Consider the following 19,931-nt stretch of genomic DNA (forward strand, 5'->3'; position numbering starts at 1 on the left):
CTGCTCGAGGTTACACAGTGAATCAGTGACAGATCCAAGGCTCAGGGATCCTGTGCCCTGGTCCCGAACTCTTCTTTGAGGAGCACTCACTGTCTGTCTGGGTCCCAGGGCCCCGCCATGGGTACAGTGGCCTTCCAAAGGGACTTCCAGGCCTAGGAGAGCCCTCTGAGGGAAGCACACTTAGCTCCCAGTCCAGACAGCGGAGTGGGGAGCTCCACCTCAGCGCAGTTCCCCTCACAGGGCAGCTGTGAGTGCTCACCGAGGGTCACACACAAAGCCCTCTGGCTGGTGCTTGTTGGCACCCAGCAAAGTCCTTGCCCTGGATGCGTGGCCACAGGGAGGTGGATGGAGGCAGAGATGAAGGCCTGGACCCATCCACTAGGCCAAGGAAGGGCCTAAGTCCTCCTAGGAGCTGGGAAATCAGGAGGGCTGGTGGGGCTGTAGCATCAAACAGGAGGCAGGATGCCGTTTGGAGTTCAGACTCTGAAGGCCAGTTTCAGAAAAAGAAGACAGGCTCCTGAGGCCGGTCAGAGTGCCGGGCAGAGGCCCACCTCCACTCGCCGTCAGACAGCTCAGGAAGAGCCCACCTGCCTGCCCCTTACCTCACTGACGACTCACGGCCACCTCTCCTTTCCCACTCTGTCCCTCAGCCATCCACATCCTCCGTCACTTCGGATGAGAAGGTGGACTACGTTCAAGTGGACAAGGAGAAGACCCAGGCCCTGCAGAACACCATGCAGGAGTGGACAGATGTGCGGCAGTCCTCAGAGCCTTCTAAGGGTGCCAAGCTGTGACTCAGGGGCCGCCCGGCACCCAGAGGGGCCAGGAGGCAGCGTCTCCAGAGCCGGCTCCTCCCCGTCTGTCTCCCCTGTCTCCTCTCCTGTTGCCCCATCCCACCCACCCCCCTCCACTCTGCCACTCTGGCCTTCAAAGCACTTGACATCAGGGACCCTGAACCCTTCCCCTGGGGGGTGAGGGCCTGATTGAGGCACTTCCTCTGCCCACTCGGGGCCCACCTTTGATTTTTATCAGTAATGGCCATGCCTCTACCCACCTTAGTTAGAGCTATTGCCAAAAAGCCTCCTTCAGCCTCTTCCTGCCCTTTAGACCTGAATATCTACCAGATGTTTGGAGGGAGGGGCTGGGGCTCTGAGCCAGATTCCACACCTCACACTCGGTCACAGCCCTCAGCCCTCTTCCCTCCCGCTCCTGGGCTACCTCTCCTTCAGTCTCGGAAGAAGCCAAGTTGCCTCACTGACCCAGGGAGCCAAGGACCAGCAGACCAAAGTGGACTTGGACTTCTTCATCCCTGTCTGTCTTGGCAAGGGAGAGGCAAGGCCACCAAAAGAGGGAGGAGTCAAGAAGGAAGGTTAGAGGTGGTCTTGAGGGATAAAGGAATTAGGTCCCTAGATGCAGAAGGGCAGTTGATACCTGCAGGGTCCCCCACTCAGGCTAAGTGGCAGTGCAGCTGTTACCAGGGTGGGAGAGGCAGAAGGATGAGGACAAAAGGAAGGGAAACTGAGGATCATGGGCAACCAAGAACAAGGAGAAGCAGGGCTCAGAGCCCAGGAGATGGGGTGACAAGGACGCTGCGGGGTCGGGCCCTTGAAACTGTGGAGCTGCAAGCCCACTGCTGCTCTGCAACAGCATGCAGTCTCTTCCCCAAGTCCCCACCCGCCTGAGTGCCGCACTGGAGAGGGCTGGACTGTGCTGGGCGATGCAGCGTGCGGTCTGAGTGCCAGCACGGTGAGGGGAGGCTGGTGGGAAAGCAATGCAGGGTGCAGGATGTGGGAGGGAGGGAGTGTGGGGTGGACTGGAGGTGAGGCAGGGACCGAGGGGCAACGCTGGGACAGGAACGGGCTGGGCAGAGGCCCAGGGCAGTGCACGGACACTGCAGTGGCAACGGTGCATAGGGAGTTTCTACAAGATGGGGAGGCGCAGAGGTAACTGATGGGATGAGAGGCGGGGTGAAGGCCGTGGGGGGACAGTGTAGCAAGTGGGGAAATACATCCAGAGAACCTGGTGGAGGTCCCGAGGCAGTGCCATGGAGATGCAGGGTGGAGCAGAAAGTGAAGAAGTGGTGCATCATGTCAGGAGAGTGGTGTGCATGGTGACATGACACGAACTGGATGGACAGTTCATGATAGGACTGGTGGATGGCGGGGTAAAGCAGTGCAACGGGGAGAGCAGGGCAGAACGGAGCTAGAGGACACGTGAGAAGGGCCGGCAGCTACTGTGGTTTGGCTGGGCTTTGTGCCCGGTATCAGGCCCAGAGTCTTTTCCCAGCTCTTCTCACCGTCTGTTGCTCCCTTGCATCCCAGGTGCCTCACTGGACTCCAACCTGGCTACAGGGACAGGAGAGGCCAGGCCTCCCCTCTCACGGTTTGAAAGGCTATCAGATCAGCATCGCCCTCCCCCAGCCCTGCCAGGGACAGAGGCAGGGCAGCGGCCCAGGCTCTTTCTCCTAAGCCAGGGAGGGAGGATCTGAAGCTTTTATGTTGACAGTTCTTGGCCAAATTTTCAAGAGTTTCAGAGGCAACTGGGCAGACCAGATGTTTCATCCTACCCTGGGGTGAATAGACTTTCTTCCTCAAAAAAAATGACTTCCCACCATGTGTAATGGAGGTGTCTACTGCTCACCTTTCAGCTCCTGTGAGCACACGTGCACACACACAAATGCACATCTCACCTGCCCAATGGCCTGACTAGTCTCTAAGAAGTCCCATCCTGGGAGAAATGCCGCTCTCCTCCTAGTATTAGTTCAAATCAACTCAACAAGCGTTTATTAATGGCTGCTGTGGCCAGGCTCTATCTAGACTAGGCACTGAGGACACAGGAATTAATCAGACTTGGTCCCTGCACTTGAGAAGGTCACAATTGATGAGAAAACACGAGGGCACAAGATGTTGGTAATGGCCGTGAGAGAGACTTAAAATGCCGATGGCCTGCAGAGGAAGCGAGGCCACTTCTCCGGGAGGTTGGTGCAGGGGCAGGGATGGAGAGGGGTGCAGATAGGGAGGGGGGCTTTAGGAAAAGGGGGGGGATACCTGAGATAGGACTTAGAGGAAGACGGGTCAGATTTTTACAGGGAAGGAGGGCAGGGCCGAGGGGCAGTGGAGGAAGGAGGAAGAAGAGACTTGGAAAGCCTTGCACTTTGGGAACCAAAGACCTTTGGGAGCATGCGTCCAGCCCCTTGGGAGCAGTGGGGCCCTGCCTCAGTGTCCCACAAGTGAGGCGGTAATCGTGGCAGTGGCTGACACTGGGCGGGGTCTGCTGGTTCACTCTGCCCAGGCCTGACTTTGTCCCTTTAAGGCCTTCTACAAAGGGTCTCTATGGCAGAGCTTTTCGTGTTCCCAGCCCCAGCAGCCTCCTTCTTGGCCCCAGGGTGCCCCAATAATGTCAGCATTTTCTGTGTGCACCATGATGTGAATGAAACCGGTTAGAGTCATCAGAGACTGAGGTGTCCAAATCTAAGGCTTCCTTCCAGCTCTTGGTTCCTGTGACTCCCAAACCCTTAGGGTGGAGGTAAGAGCAGAGATGGAAGAAGTACAAGAGGAGAGGAAACTGGCCTGTTGACCGCGGAGACTGGCTCACAAGCCCCCAAACTACTAGGGGTTTCGTACACACCTGTCAGCTCAGTGTACAACACTGGTCCTTTGGCCTCTCAGTGGGTCAGAGTCCACCTCTCCTGGTAGCCTGGCTAGGACTGAGACCCCGGAATGGGGACGTCTTCTCAGCCAGCACGGCTCACACCAGAACTCATCCTACCTGGGGCTCCCCAAAGGAGCCCGCTTCCTATTCCAGCTCCACCTGGAAAGTAGAGCAGGAACAAGGAGAAAAGGACTGAGTGCTACAGGGAGACGATGTCTCCTTCGGACCTTGGTTTGCCCGTCTGTGAAATGGGTGGTTAGATTAGACGGTCCCTGAGGCCCCTTCCGTGGCTGACAGGCAGCACCAAGAGCATTAGCCAGTTAACCCAGTCCCCTCCCTAGATTGATTTTGGTAACTTCTACCTTTGAAACCATTCAAAGATGCCCCATTCCTAGGACAGAAGCACAACCGTTCTGAACTGATTGAAGCATGGGCTCAACTCCAGTCTGCCCTTTGGCCTCTTGACCTGCCATGGGGCTGAGGCCTCAGCCCCAAGCCATGGCCAACCAGCCCTCCCCCAACCCACACCCCTCTGACAGAGCTCGCTAAGAACAGGACAGGAGAGAAATCAGCCCTTCCTTCCCCTCTCTGGGCCTTCATCTGCAAAATGTGGGGGAAGCGAGGCTGATCACGTGAGCGCCAAAGCCCTCTCCTTCAGGGGCCATCCTTCTGGGACTCACCAAGCTCTTGGGGCCTGGGCCACGGCAGGCTGCCTGCGGAGGGGCTCCACTGGAGATTCAGGCTGTCATGTGATATTTGGTGGTGTGTGTTCTTGTGTGTTTGTTGGTTACATGTGTCTTGAAATTTAGAATCATTTCGCACAGAACTGTCGCTATTTGTCGGGAAGCAAAACTGGGCTAGGAGAAGCCCAGTCCTAGGTTCTTGCCCTGTTACCATTTAAAATTGACATTTAATTTTTCAAATCACTGTTGGTGCCTAATCACTTAAGTTATTAATTTATTCTGTTTTCTTTAAAAAAAAAAAATTTGTAACACGTATTTATCCTGTGAGTAGGTCTGGGGTGGGGGGGGAACATGTTCAACTGGGTCCTGTTTTTGCTGTGGTGACACATGGTACAGGCCTGGAGCTTACAGGTCCCTTTTTACTGTGGTGTTGGAGCAGGACAATAATAAAGTCCATTAGAAGCAACCAGAGAAGACTGTTGGAGTCTGCCTCATCAGAAGCAGCTGGGGGTGGAAGCCACAAATTCGAATCCCAGCCTGGGGGCTGTCCATGTGTAGGCTTAAACACTTTTTTTTAAGATTGGCCCTGAGCTAACTACTGCCAGTCCTCCTCTTTTTGCTGAGGAAGACTGGCCCTGAGCTAACATCCGTGCCCCTCTTCCTCTACTTTATATGTGGGACGCCTACCACAGCATGGCTTTTGCCAAGCAGTGCCATGTCCGCACCCGGGATCCGACCAAGCAAACCCCGGGCCACAGAAGCGGAACGTACGAACTTAACTGCTGCACCACCGGGCCAGCCCCATAAACACATTCTTGACAAGAAAATCATCTCTCTCATGGTCCCAGAAGGCAATGTGCCAGTCTACTCCACTTTCATCTTAATAGAAAATCACTGGATACTTTTCTTGGCTGGGAGCAGGAGTGACTCCTCCTTACCTTGGAATCTGTATTCCAGATGTGTAGCATGGGAATTGCAGTAACATCTGTCAGTTCATCTCAGAAGGTGTACTGGACTGGGACTGTAGAGCGTGACTTGGTCTCTGACAGACTATCGGCCCACTTTCGCTGGTCCCTAAGGTCTGACATGTCAAGGGTCTATGACGTTTGGGCTAAAACTCAACTCCTCCACCTTTAGCACAGGCAGGCAGCCCCTGGCCACACCACTGTCACCGCCTGCCTCCACACCTTATTTGTTCTTCCAAAGCGGGTGGACGGGGTTGGTGGAAAGGGGCCCCTGTGTGCCCGTCCAGCTCCAAGAATGGGATGACACCTGAGGGAAGTGTCCCAGCCTGCCTCCTGGTCTGTGCCCAAGTCCAGCCCAGGAAAGGCCACCCCTACCCCCAGGTTCTCGGAAGGAAGGAATGAGGAATGTGTATCAGCAGTGGCTATTTCTGGGCATTCCAGAGTTCTTGGGATCTGAAAACCCCCCTAGATACTGGGACTTCAGCCCTCCCTGATTGATAGGTGAGGCCCCTGACAGTATCCAGTCAGACAGCCGCCAGCCTATGTGCCTGGCCCTCCAGAGGCGACGGGCTCCCCTGCTTCTCGGGATAATGAGCCTGCTCTTCCCTCTGCTGGTACCTGCATCTGGGGATGTCTCCACCACCTGTCCCAGCTCTGCTCTCTGGGTCCTCCCAGCCCTCACCTTTAATGTATACAGCACTTCCGTGCAGGGCACTTGCCCCTCCTGTGGTGCATCGCACATGTCAACAGGGCAGGGGATACACCCTCCTTACTGCCCAGACACAGGAAGAAACCAAGGGTAGAGCCGACATCACAGCCACTGAGGCAGAAAGAACGACATCTTAAAGGCTTCAGAGAACCTATTTTTATTCCTGTTCGAGACCCTGGGTCTCTTCTCTCCATTCAGAAGGGGTACAGCAGTGTCAGGGCACAATGAGGTCAATATCTGCTCCTCACCAGACCACCCCGGCCAGCCCCCTAGGCTGCTCTAATGGCCAAGTGATGAGGAGCTGAGCCAGCCAGCGTTCCTCAGGATGGAGGATGGCTTCCAGAGAAACACAAACATATGTGCAGTAAAATAAGGACACTCTATCTTAACCAGAATGGGGATGCAAATGGTGGCATCTCAGGCACTGAGGCAGGCTAGGGGAGGGGGCGCTGGGGCCTCCCACTGTGAGGGGCGCTGCCCTCCCCTCTACGCAGTGTTGCTTGGTGTTGGGGAGACAGACAGTCTCTGAGCGTGTGCCAGGCTGCTTCCCCCTACATTCCTCTCAAAAACAAACAGTACAGCGGTGCAGGCACCCACCCATGTGGCCTCTGAAACCCCCTCAGAAAAACAAGGTGGCAGCCAGAGGTGTGACACACAGCCCCGTCTTTGTGCAAGGACTTGCAGCCTGCTTTTGTACTACCGAGCAACAGGATTGTCTCAAAGGAGCCAGCAGGGAAATGCTACTTGATGGCGAAACACTAGAGCTGTGACGTTCAGCTCTGTTAGGGAGCCTGCGGGGGGACGGGGGAAGACAAGGCCCAGAGTGTGTCCATCGAAGCTGCTTCAAGTTGACCAGGACACTTGGGTGCAAAAATCTTAATGGGGTTGATCCCGGTGTCAGGGCCAGAGGCCCAGTTTAAGGGGCTTGGGTCCCACCTCTATAGCTGAGTCTCCGTGTACCCTTCATGCCGGGGACCACTGTCCCAGAAGCTTCCTCTCCATCCTTCTTGCCCTTGGAAAGGCCTGCCTTCAGGACTGGACTGGCCTCCACAGCCTCCCTCAGACCCCACCTGGCAGAGCACCCGTGCCAGGACCTGGGCCCCCACCTGCTCCCAGAAGGAAGGGGTCAAGGCCTCCCCTGAGGTTGGTTGTGGCACCCCCACAGGTAGGAGCAGGTGAGGGAGGGTTCACATTAGAAGACCAGTCTGTGGAAGTCACCACCATTGCCACCTGCAGGGTTGCAGCCCCCGGGAGAGCCTTCATCCTCATCCTTGTCTTCGTCAAAGCCCCTCCCCCAACGCGGAGATGAGGGGAGTGTAGAGATGTAGGCTGCCCTGCTCCGCGCCTCCTTCTCCTGCTCCTGGGAACACAGATGGGGATGGGGCAGGAAGCTTAACATTTAGGCTCAAAGCCAGAGTCCTGTCTTCACTCCCTCCCCCAACGCCATCCAGCACAGCACTCCTGAATGTCTCCTCGGGTCCCCAGCACAGGCAGGGGAGCTTCTGACCTGGAGGCATTCCAACTCAGTGGGAGGATGGATGGGATGGAGCCATCCTTCCATCCTATATCTAGGCTTCAAAATCATTCCTCCTCCTCCCCTAATAAAAAACCCCCAGCCCCTTAAAGGAAAGGACCCCATTCAGACTAGACGATGAATAGCTGACAAGGGCCTGATGTGGCACAAGGAAGCAGGAGGTCCAGGGACTTCAAGGGTCACGTTACACCACACAGGGACCCTCTGCAGGCTTCCTGACCCACCTTTCCAGTTCACTGCCTCTCAAGGCACCAGGAACAGACTCTGCCAGTGAGAAAGCTCTCCTTCCTGCTGACCTGAGGCTGGCCTCATGGGGACCCCTTACCACAGCCCTGCCTCTGCCTGGACAGCTCGGCAGAAATGTGAAAGCAGGCCCGGTGCCCCCACCCCACATAAAACACCAGCCCCGGTGCTGCTGTCCACAAGTCCTGGCATGGCTGCTTCAGTGGTCTGTGGCTAGTACCCCTCCCATTGCTCAGAGCCCTTGCTGCCCCAGTTGCTAAGCATTTTGATACCACCCTTGACTCTAAAGAGCAGAGTTGAAAGCACAGTGACAGAGGAGACTCACTGGGTAGAGTGGTCCCCCAGAGCCCCACGGATGCCTGCTCTACGCACGCCTGCTCGGCTATTCATTCACAGAAGCCCATGCTGCTCCTTCAGCACACTTATGAAAACTGTTAATAACTGATAGTTATTTAATGTCTGCTCCTCTGAAGTAAGGGGTTATGTCTGGTCCGCCAGTTCATTCGCAGCACTAAGTGATAGACGAAGGGATAAAAGAAAAAAAGAAGAAACTCAGAGAGAGGAGCAGTAACTTATCTAAGCCCGTGGTTGTGCCAGGAAGCCCTCCACCCGGGAGATCAGATCAAAGGCCGCGATGGCCGCTCACCTGCAGGTAAAGGATGTTGTCTTTGGAAATGGCTTCCATCAAGTCTTTGTGGAGGGTGGGCTCCGCCCGGACTCGGGGAGAGCCTGGCTCAGCCTCAGGCCCCTCCCCGGGCCGCTGCCGGTAAAAGAGCACGTAAGCCGTGTCCTTGGGGAAGAAGGAGGTGACATTGCTGACAGACTCGAAGGAGGAGAAGGACACCCGAGTGTCGTTGAACAGATACCACTGGTTCTCGGGCTCGGGCCTCTCGGCAGTGCCCACGGAAGGGGCTGGGCGGGCAGCGCCCTCGCGGGCATAGCAGTAGTAGTGACCGCTCTCCGAGGACACTCCAGAGTGCACCACAACGCTGCAGAGGTCGTAGGCCTGGCCGTGGCCCCCGGCCAGCGGCAGGCGGAGCAGCAGGGGGATGGAGACGTCGTCCAGGATCTTGCGGCGCCGCATGGTGCGCAGGTCGAAGGAGAAGCGCAGGAGGGTCAGGATGAGGTAGCGCGGCCCCTGGCTCAGCTCCACCACCTTCTCGGCGTCCTGCAGGGAGGCGCACGACTCGCAGTAGTAGCGGTTCTCTGCTGTCAGCCTCTCAGGGGACAGGAAGTAGTTGACCAGGTCCAACACGGAGCGGGAGCCCTCCCCAGGGGAGGTGGCAGCAGCCCTGTTGGTCCCTGGTCCCAGGCTGTCCTCTGCCTTCTTCTTTTCGTTCTCAGCCTCCTTCTCCTTCTCCACCTTCTCCTCCTCCGCTTCTTTGTCTTTCTCCTTCTCCTCTTTCTCCTTCTCCTCTACTCTCTCCTCCTCCTTCTCTGTTCTCTCCTCCTCCTTCTCTGTTCTCTCCTCCTCCTTCTCCTTCACTCTCTCCTCCTTCTCCTTCACTCTCTCCTCCTTCTCTTTCACTCTCTCCTCCTCCTTCTCCTTCACTCTCTCCTCCTTCATTCTCTCCTCCTCCTTCTCCTTCACTCTCTCCTCCTTCTCTTTCACTCTCTCCTCCTCCTCCTTCACTCTCTCCTCCTTCACTCTCTCCTCCTTTATTCTCTCCTCCTCCTTCTCCTTCACTCTCTCCTCCTTCACTCTCTCCTCCTTCACTCTCTCCTCCTTCATTCTCTCCTCCTCCTTCTCCTTCACTCTCTCCTCCTTCATTCTCTCCTCCTTCTCTTTCACTCTCTCCTCCTCCTCCTTCACTCTCTCCTCCTGCACTCTCTCCTCCTTCATTCTCTCCTCCTCCTTCTCCTTCACTCTCTCCTCCTTCTCCTTCACTCTCTCCTCCTCCTTCTCCTTCACTCTCTCCTCCTTCTCCTTCACTCTCTCCTCCTCCTTCTCCTTCACTCTCTCCTCCTTCTCCTTCACTCTCTCCTCCTCCTCCTTCACTCTCTCCTCCTTCGCTCTCTCCTCCTCCTTCTCCCTCTCCTCCTCCTTCTCCACTCTCTCCTTCGTTTCCTCCGCTCTCTCCTCCTCCGCTTCCTCCTCCTTTTCCTCCACTGTCTCCTTTTCCTCTGCTCTCTCCTCCCTCTCCTCCACTCTCTCCTCCTTCGCTTCCTCCTCCTTCTCCACTTTCTCCTCCTGACTTCTCTGCTCCCAGGGTCCCTGGGGGCCCAAGCCTTCAATGTCCAGGACAGCTGGGGGGGCACCCCCTGTGATGCAGTGTTTCCTCTGCCTCCGAGGACCTGCCCTGCTTGGAACCTGGGCTCGGGATGGCGATGGGGGGTCCCGGGCTCCAATGTCCTCTGCAGGGAACATCACTGAGCCCAGGCGGCGGCGGCGACAGCGCTCAGCGGGCGGAAAGGCAAGAGAGAGGTCTGTGAAGGCCTCCTCCCTGGAGGATACATTGAGGCAGTGTAGACAGCATATCCGAGTCATGATCTTGCCTCCGAACATCTTCTCCACAGACGTTGAAGTTGGGCTAGGGGGCTCCTCGGGTGGGGAGGGCAAGCTGGACTGCTTGAGCTTCTGGTAGATCCTTGTCCCCGTTTTCTCCTCTTCGTGCAGCCTGGAGCAGGGAGAACAGGGTCTTTATCCATACACACGGATCCATTTCCAATGCAGTGGCCTGACTCATGCCATCTACCTTACTCAGCTGGCCACACATCTGGACATACATACACATTCAGGAGTACGCAGCAAGGAATATACATACATGTGCAAAATGGCATCCGTGCACACGTACTGACAAACCAGACACCCACGCTACTAACCTGCACACAGGCACACAAACCTGCTACATAAAGACCTGCCATGTCTATGTGCACATGCCCCCAGAGCCGTGACAAAAACAGACACACACACATACAGCATGCAGACGCACACACTTACCCCTCCCAGGTCACAGTTCAGGTCAGCATCTCCCAAACTTCCCTCACACTCAGCCATGGCCCCCACACCCATGGCACACATCTTCTCAGTCTTCCACAGTGCAATGCAGTGCCCCCATTTCCAGAAAGAGGGCAACACAGCTCAGAGGGTTGGGCTTTGCCCCAGGTCTCGAGGCCCCATGCAGATCCAGGCCTGGCCTCCCTTACCGATCCAGCAGGTACTTCAGGTACTCTGAGCAGTCCTGCTGGGTGCCGGGGCTGAACCAGGGTGTCCAGGATGCAGAGAGGAAGTTCTCTGGAGAAATGGCAGGCCGCTAGGACCAAGGCAGGTGAACAGCAGGGTCAGGAGCAGAAGGCCGCTCACCAAACACTCTGCAGCGTGCTAGCCTAAGGGTCCACCTGGGGCCTCTCTGCCCCAAACTTCCTGGCCTCCTCACTGAAGTCCTCCCGCTTCCGTTGTCCCTGACCCATCCCATCCCACCAAGTCCACGCAGCCCGTGAGCCGGGCATCGGGTTCATGGAGATAACAATCTCCTAGGAATTTACCCTGCCCTGACACATCCCATATTTTCCAGGCCTTTGCTCACTGCCATTCCCTCTGCCTAAAATACTCTTCTCCTCATCAAAAGGTTAGCTACAGAGTTCAAGTCCCAGACGCAGTGTCACCTGTTCCAGGTCTTCCCAATGGCTCCCTCTCCATCATAATCAACCTCTCCCTCCCTTGCATGCCGGACAAGCTGCATTTCCCTCTGTTCAAGCACTACAATTGTTATCTGCAGGTCCACCTTCCCCACCAGAGTATCCACCTTCCACACCCGACTATGAGCTCCCTGAGGGCAGAGACCGTGGCTTACTCATCTCTGTGCCCCTACACAGGGCCTTGCATAATGCTTGGCCAAGGGCTTTACGTTCCATGAGGGCAGAGACTGCGAACAAAATAAATTCAGCCCTCAGGGTTCAGCCCGACAACGTGAGTGCTCAAAAATGACAGCAGATGAACAAGGGAACACCTGATGCGATGGAATCACATGGGAGAGATTTGGGCAGCACAGAAGGGGGCTCAAGGAGGCACTCCCTTTCCTGCCCAGTAGGGGCACTGAATCAGCCCCATGGGCTTTGGCCATGAATCCACGCCACCCTGGACTGGGGCTCAACAGCCAGATGCAGGCAGGTCCTGGGGAAGGGAAGGGCGTCGGACCAGAGCGTCCTCTCCACCTTGCCTGACTCCTCCTGCACTCACCTGGCTGTGCTCCAGGAAGGCAAAGAGCCACTGCAGCTTGGTCATCAAGGGCTGTGAGTTGTTCTCAGTCAAACGGAGCACACAGTGTCTGAAGCTTCAAAACAAAGCAGAGCACACAAGGTAGGCCAAGGAGCCTCTGCCTGCCCATACCGCAGGCGACCCAGGGCCTCCAGGCTACAGGGAGAACAGCCACTGGTGGTTCAAGTCAGGGCCAGCAGCTGGGGAGGAGGAGCAGGTAAACCACTCAGCTCGGACAATAAGGTGACCCCTGCAGTCCCTTCCAGCTCTGAGAGCCCATGACTCCAAGATCCCAAGATCTGAACATCCTAAAGTCCTATGGTCTCAGAGTTCCAAGGCTGGAACCCTCTGCCATGCTCCAGAGTCTGCATCAATATCATCACCAACCATGCCAGCCATCACACACTTCTCCCTGCGTCCCCAGGAAAAGGCACTGAGACCCATCCAGAGCAGCAGGACTTGCTCCAACCTCAGCCCTCCAAGCCCACCTTTACAGCCCCTCCCCAGGGCCTCTGCCACTGCCCCTAGGCCCTCCCCGAGTGTTCCTCTGGCCTTTACAAGAGGGGGGCAGGAGTCAATGTGAGGAACATGCTGAAAGACGATGACACTTCTGGGGCTGGCTGCCTCCCAGTGACGAGGTCTGATTCTATGGGAGACAGGAAAGACCCCTTCCTGACGCCCACATTCCCTGGAACAATCTGATTCCCAGGCCCCAGCTCAGCTCTGGTTCTGACAAGAAGCTCTGGGAACAGAGGTCAGGTATCTCTCCAAACTGAGCCCACTGTGCAGAACGGCATTCCTGAAAAGTGTGGTCTACTTAGCAGTCTGCAAGAAGGCAAGTTCCAAGCAGTCTGCAACAAGCATTTAGAAACCTGTATAATGATCTGACGTTGCTACGACCACACAAGGACGTGATCATTGCTCTGGCGAGTCATTTTATTGTATTTTACAGAAGTAATGGTCTGCAGCAAACTGGAAATTAGAAAACTAAAACAAAACTAGTCCTTCACCAGGCAACTGGAGAAGCACAGGCAGCAGCACCTTAGGAAATCCTAGATCAGCTCCAACCTCCTCCTACTGGGCCCAGAACTCATAGAGAAGAAACCGACTTGAGGTCCTACCAGAAGCCAGAAACAAAGCTTACTTTCACTGTGACTCTTCAAAAAGACCTCTAAGCATGGTATTGGTGAAAGAATGATTTAAAAAATCAGCAGAACAGAATTAAGTGCACAGAAATCGACCCCCATAAATACAGTCAACTGATCTTTGACAAATGACCAAAGGTGATAAAATGGAGCAAAGACAGCCTCGTCAACAAGTAGTGCTGGCACAACTGGACATGCACATTCAAAAACATGAATCTAGGCACAAACCGCACACCTGTCACAAAAATTAACTCAAAATGGATCACAGAAGTAAATGTAAAATGCAAAACTATAAAAATCTTAGAAGATAACACAGGACAAAACCTAGATGACCTTGGGTATGGTGATGCCTTTTTAGATACAACATCAAAAACACAATCCATGGTGGAAATAATTGATAAGCTGGATTTCAAATTTAAAATTTAAAACTTCTGTGAAAGACAATATCAAAAGAAGCAGAAGACAAGTCAGAGACTAGGAGAAAATATTTGCAAAAGACATCAGATAAAGGACTGTTATCCAAAATATACAAAGAAACTCTTGAAACTCAACAAGAAGAAAACATCCCAATTAAGAAATGGGACAAACATGTTAACAGACATCTCACCAAAGAAGATATACTGACAGCAAATCAGCACATGAAAAGATGTTCCACATCATATGTCATCAGGGAAGTGCAAATGAAACCAATGAGATACCACTGCACACCTATTAGAATGGCCAAAGTCTGGAACACTGACACTACCAAATGCTGGTGAAGATGAGAAGCAGCAGGAACTCTCACTCATTGCTGGTGGGAATGCAAAAGGGCACAGCCACTTTAAAGGACAGTTTGGCAGTTTCTTACAAAATTAAACACACTCTTACTATACAATCCAGCAATCACACTCCCTGGTATTTACCCAAAGGAGTTCAAACCTTATCTCCAGACAAAAACCGGCTCTTGGAAGTTTACAGCTTTATTCATCATTGCCAAAACCTAAGAGCAACCAAGATGTCCGTCAGTATGTGAATGGATGAATAAATTGGGATCCCTCCAGACAATGGGATGTATTATTCAGCACTAAAAAGAAATGAGCTACCAAGCCATGAAAGACATGGAGGAACCTTAAATGCATATTACTAAGTGAAAGAAACCAATCTGAAAAGGCTACATATTGTATGATTCCAACATACAACATTCTGGAAAAGGAAAACGATGGAGATAATAAAAAGATCAGTGGCTGCCAGGAATTGGAGGAGGATGAACAGATAGAGCACAGAGGATTTTTAGGGCAGTGAAAATACTCTGTATGATACTATAACGATGGACACATGTCATTAGACATCTGTCCAAACCACTAGAGTATATAACACAGAGTGAAGATAATGTTAAAAAAAAATATATATATATATATATATATATAGACTTTGGGTGATTATGATGTGTCAATGTAGGCTCATCATTGGTTTTTTTAAAAAAAAAAAAAAAGTACCATTCCGGTGGGTGATGTTGATAATTGGGGAGGCGATGCAAGTGTGATGACAGAGGGTATATGGGAAATCTCTATATCTCCCTCTCAATTTTGTTGTAAAACTAAAATTGCCCCACCCCACCCCCCCAAAAAAGGATTCTGGGAAGATGGTGGAGTAGGAAGCACCAGAAAACTGTCTTCCCACCTAAACAGCATTGCACTGGCAGAATCTGACTATTTTGGAACTCTGGAGTCTGCTGAAGGCTTGCAACTTCCAGGGGAAGGCTTCCACTGTAAACTGTGGTCAAGTTCAGCTCTTAGCACAGTAGCAGCTGCCCATCTCCCACCCCCAGCCACATGGCAGGCAGCTGTACACATGTTCCTGGAACAGCTTACACAGAGTTTGCAGGAGTTAGGTTGAGTGAAAATAACTGTCCCCCAAACACTGAGGACCTGTGCTCTGACTGCTGCTTCTGATCACACAGGCGCAGAAAAAGAGGTGAGCAGCCATTGTTGTTGCACCTTCCCCTATCATTGCAAGCTCCTCCACCTCAAGCTAAAGTGACTTTCAGGAGACTTAAAGCACCAGTGCCCTTTCTTCCCAACTCCTCTTCATTTTTCACTTTTTCCCTTTTGGGAGCCAGAACATTACAGATTAGGACATTCAAAAACTACCGCATATACAGAGAAAATTAGGAAGTGACTGCACATGTCCAAGGGAAGATTCAGAAAAGACAGAAGAAGACATCAAGTTTACACTTTAGGCTGATCCTCGGCACAGAGACAGCCTACAACAATAAAAAACGATAATAAAAAACAGCAAACCCTGGGGACAGGGGAGAATCTCATTTCCTGAGTTACCAGAACATTAAATTCAAATGTCCAGGGTTCCGAAACAATCACAAGGCATACAAAATAACAGGAAAGTATGGCCCATTCAGAGGAAAAACATAATTCAACAAAATCTGTTCCTGAAAAAGACTTAATTGCAGATGTATTAAAGACTTTAAAACAGTGATCTTAAAGATGATCAAAGAACTAAAGGAAGATGTGGAGACAGTGAAGAAAATGATGTGTGAACAAAATGGGAATATCAATAAAGAGATAGAAAACCTAAAATGAAACCAAAAAGAAATTCTGGAGCTGAAAAGTACAGTAACTGAAATGAAAAATTCACTGGAGGGATTCAAAGGCAGATTTGAGCAGGCAGAAGAGTCAGTGAATTTGAAGATTGGACAATGGAAATTATCGAAGCTTAGGAACAGAAAGAATAAAGATTGAAGCAAGGTGACTAGAACCTAAGAGACCTATGGGACACCATCAAATGAACGAACATATGCATTGTGGGAGTCCCAGGAAGATAAGAAAGAAAAAAGGGTCAGAAAGAATATTTGAAGAAATAATGACTGAAATGTCCCGAAATTTGATAAAAGACATGAATATAAACATCCAAGCAGCTCAACGAACTCCAAGTAAGATGAATTCGGAGACTCGCACTGAGACACATTATAGTTAAACTTTAAAAAGACAAAGACAAAGAGTGTATGTTGAAAACAGCAAGAGAGAAGCAAATCATCACATACAAGGGATCCTCACTAAGATTATCACCAGACTTCTCATCAAAGCCTTTGGAGGCCAGAAGATAATGGGCAAATATATTCAAAGCGCTCAAAGAAAAAAATCTGCTAACCAAGATTCCTAAATTCTAAAAAACTGTCCTTCAAAAATGAGGGAGAAATCCAGACTTTCCCAGATAAACTGAAGCTGAGATAGTCTGTGGTCCATCCTGCAAGAAATGCTCAAGGGAGTCCTGCAAGGTGAAAAGAAAGGACATTGTACAGTAACTCAAAGCTGTGTAGAGAAAGAAAGAGCTCAATAAAGGCAAGTACACAGGCACTTATAAAAGCTAGTATAATTGTCACAATGGTGTGTAAGTGTACTTTTTGTTTTCTACATAATTTAAGAGACATGTAAAGAAGATAACAATTACTAATAGCTAGTATCACTGTAACTTCCCTTTGTAACTCCAAATCTTGTTTTCTGCATAATTTAGGAGTCTAACGCATTTGAAAGAATTATTAGTTTATGTTTAGGGGCACACAGTGTATAAAGATGTAATTTTGTGACATCAACAACCAACGGGAGTGGGGACAGAGTTATAAATGAGCAGAGTTTTGGTATGTTATTGAAGTTAAACTGCTATAAATTCAAATTAGGATATTGTAACTTGAGGATGTTAAATGTAATCCCCATGGTAACCAGAAAGAAAATAGCTATAGAATATACACAAAAAGAAACTAAGAAGGAATTTAAGCATTTCACTACAAAAAAATCAACTGTACACAAAAGAAGACAGGAATGTAGGAAATGAGGGGGAAAAATGCTATAGGGCATATAGAAACCAAACAGCACAATGACAGAAATAAGTCCCTCCTTATCAATAATTACTTTAAAAGTAAATGGATTAAACTCTCCGATCAAAAGACAGAGATTGGCAGAATGAGTAAAAATACATGATTCAGTGATATGCTGTCTACAGGAGACTCACTTGAGAGCGAAAGACACAAACAGGTTGAAAGCTAAAGGATGAAAAAAGATATTCCATGCAAAAAATAACCAAAAGAGAGCAGAGATGGCTATACTAATATCAGAAAAAATAGACTTTAAATCAAAAAAGTTTACGAGGCAAAAAAGGAGATTATATATTAACAAAAGGTTCAATACAGCAAAAAATAACAATTATAAACATTTACACACCTAATGACAGACCATCAAAATATATGATGCAAAAACTGACAGAATTGAAGGCAGAAATAGATACTTCTACACTAATAATTGGAGACCTCAATACTCCACTCACAACAATGGACAGAACACCCACACAGAAGATAAGGAAATAGAGGACTTAATACACCAAGTAGGTCTAATTGACAGATACAGAATACTCTACCTAACAGCAGCAGCATCCACATTCTTCTCAAGTGCATATGGGACATTACTCAGGAAAGACTGTAAGTTAGACCACAAATTAAGTTGCAATCGATTTTAAAAGACAGATATCAAACAAAGTATCTTCTCTGACTACAACAAGATGAACTTAGAAATCAATAATGTAAAACTGGAAAATTCACAAAATTGTGGAAACTAAACAACACACTTTTAAACAACCAATGTATCAAAGAAGAAATCACAAGGGAAATTAGGAAATACTTAGAGATGAATGAAAACAAAACACAACATACTGAAACTTATGACAGACAGCAAAAGCAGCACTAAGGAGGAAATCTATAGCTATAAACGCTTGTATAAAAAAACAAAAATGATCCCAAATCAACAACCTAACTTTACAATTTAAGGAACCAGAAAAGGAAGAACAAAATAAATCCAAAGCTAGAAGGAAGGAAATGAAGATTAAAGCAAAGATATATGAAATAGAGAATAGAAAAACAATAGAGAAAAACCAATGAAACCAAACGTTGATTTTTCAAAAAGATCAACAAAATCAACAAAACTTTAGCTAGATGGATAAGAAAAAAAAGAGAGAAGATTCCAAGTACTAAAGTTAGAAATGAAAGTGGGAGAGGAAGATAGGCACGGATGTTAGCTCAGGGCCAGTCTTCCTCAGCAAAAAGAGGAGGATTGGCAGTAGTTAGCTCAGGGCTAATCTTTCTCAAAAATAAATAAATAAATAAATAGAAATGAAAGTGGGGACAATACTACTGATTCAACAGAAATTTTTAAAATTGTAAGAGCATTATCAACAACTGTACTCCAACAATTTGGAAAACCTAGATGAAATGGACAAATTTTTAGAACCCAAAACCTACCAAGACTAAATCACAAAGAAAGAGACAATCTGAATAGACCTATAACTAGTAAAGAGATTGAATCAGTAATCAAAAATTCCCCAACAAAGAAAAGCCTTGGACCCAATGGCTTCTTGGGTGAATTCTACTAAACATTTAAGGAAGAACTAATATCAATCCTTCTCAAACTTTTCCAAAACACCAAAGAGCAGGGAACACTTCCTATCTTATTCTATGACGCCAGCATAACCCTGACACCAAATCTACACAAAGACACTAAAAGAAGAGAAAACCACAGACCAATATCCCTTATGAACATTGATACAAAAATACTCAACAAAACACTAGCAAACAGAAATCAGCAGCATAATAAAAGGATTACACAGCATGACCATGTGGAATTTATTTCTGGAAAGCAAGGATGGTTCATCATACAAAAATCAGTGTGATACGCAACATCAACAAAATGAAGGGAAAAAAATCATATGATCACCTCAATTGATACCGACAAAGGATCTGACAAAATTCAACACCTTTTCATGAGAAAAACACTTACCAAAATAGGAAGAGAAGGAAAGTACCTCCACATAATAAAAGCCACATATGAAAAATCCAGAGGGAACATAATACTCAATGGTGAAAGACTGAAAGCTCTTCCTCTAAGATCAGGAACAAGATAAAGATGCCCACTTTCACCACTTCTATTCAACATTGTACTGGAAGTTCTAGCCAGAGCAATTAGGCAAGAAAAATAAACAAAAGGCATCAAAGTGGAAAGGAAGAAGTAAAACCTATTTTTATTTGGAGATGATTCTATTTGGAGATGATATGATCTTATATGTAGAAAATCCTAAAGACTCCACAAAAAAACTGTTAGAACTAATAAATGAATTCAGCAAAGTAGCAGGATATACAAAGTCAACAAACAAAAATCATTTCTAAGCATTTCTATACACTAACGATGAACAATCCAAAAAGGAAGTTACAAAGACAATTCCATTTACAATAGCATCAAAAAGAATAAAATATTAACAATTAATGAATGAAAGGAAAGACTTGTACAAGGAAAACTACAAAACACTGCTGAAAGAAATTAAAGAAGACGTAAATAAATGAAAACACATCCCATGTTCATGGACTGGAAGACATAATATTGTTAAAATGTTAATGTTATACAAAGTGATTTACAGATTAAATGCAATCTCTAGCAAAATCCTAATGAGATTTTTTTGTAGAAAGAGAAAAACCCATTCTAAAATTCATATGGAATCTCAAGTGACCCCAAATAATAAATAACAATCTTGAAAAAGAACAAAACTGGAGGACTCACACTTCCCGATTTCAAAATCTACTACAAAGCTACAGTAATCAAAACTGTGTGGTATTAGCATAAAGACAGACATATAGACCAACAGAATAGAACAGAGAACCCAGAAATAAACCCTCACATATACGGTGAAATGATTTTTGACAAGGGTGCCAAGACTATTCAGTGGGGGAAAGGACAGTCTTTTCAAGAAATGGTGCTGGAGGCTATTCACAA

General features: G+C 49.1%; 2 protein-coding genes across 5 annotated transcripts in view; one reads left to right on the forward strand and one right to left on the reverse strand.

The window, feature by feature from the left end:
- GAB2 (GRB2 associated binding protein 2) overlaps positions 1–4,803 on the forward strand; it is a 181,410-nt gene extending 176,607 nt beyond the window's left edge. For both annotated transcript variants that reach the window (XM_070625776.1, XM_070625777.1), the window contains one exon: positions 651–4,803. In XM_070625776.1, the coding sequence (XP_070481877.1) occupies positions 651–794 (144 nt within the window). In that variant the 3' untranslated portion in view covers positions 795–4,803. The remainder of the gene's footprint in view (positions 1–650) is intronic.
- Positions 4,804–6,149: 1,346 nt separating this feature from the next.
- USP35 (ubiquitin specific peptidase 35) overlaps positions 6,150–19,931 on the reverse strand; it is a 39,737-nt gene continuing 25,955 nt past the window's right edge. For 2 of the 3 annotated variants that reach the window (XM_070625773.1, XM_070625775.1), the window contains 4 exons: positions 11,966–12,059; positions 10,933–11,039; positions 8,432–10,403; positions 6,150–7,368 (listed from right to left, as the gene is read on the reverse strand). In XM_070625773.1, coding sequence (XP_070481874.1) covers positions 7,201–7,368; positions 8,432–10,403; positions 10,933–11,039; positions 11,966–12,059 — 2,341 coding nt within the window. In that variant the 3' untranslated portion in view covers positions 6,150–7,200. Of the gene's footprint in view, positions 7,369–8,110; positions 8,297–8,431; positions 10,404–10,932; positions 11,040–11,965; positions 12,060–19,931 lie in introns of those variants that run through there. The other variant, XM_070625774.1, reaches the window with a different exon arrangement.

Source organism: Equus przewalskii, chromosome 6 (assembly GCF_037783145.1).
Source record: "Equus przewalskii isolate Varuska chromosome 6, EquPr2, whole genome shotgun sequence".
In the NCBI taxonomy this organism is placed as follows: Eukaryota; Metazoa; Chordata; class Mammalia; order Perissodactyla; family Equidae; genus Equus; species Equus przewalskii.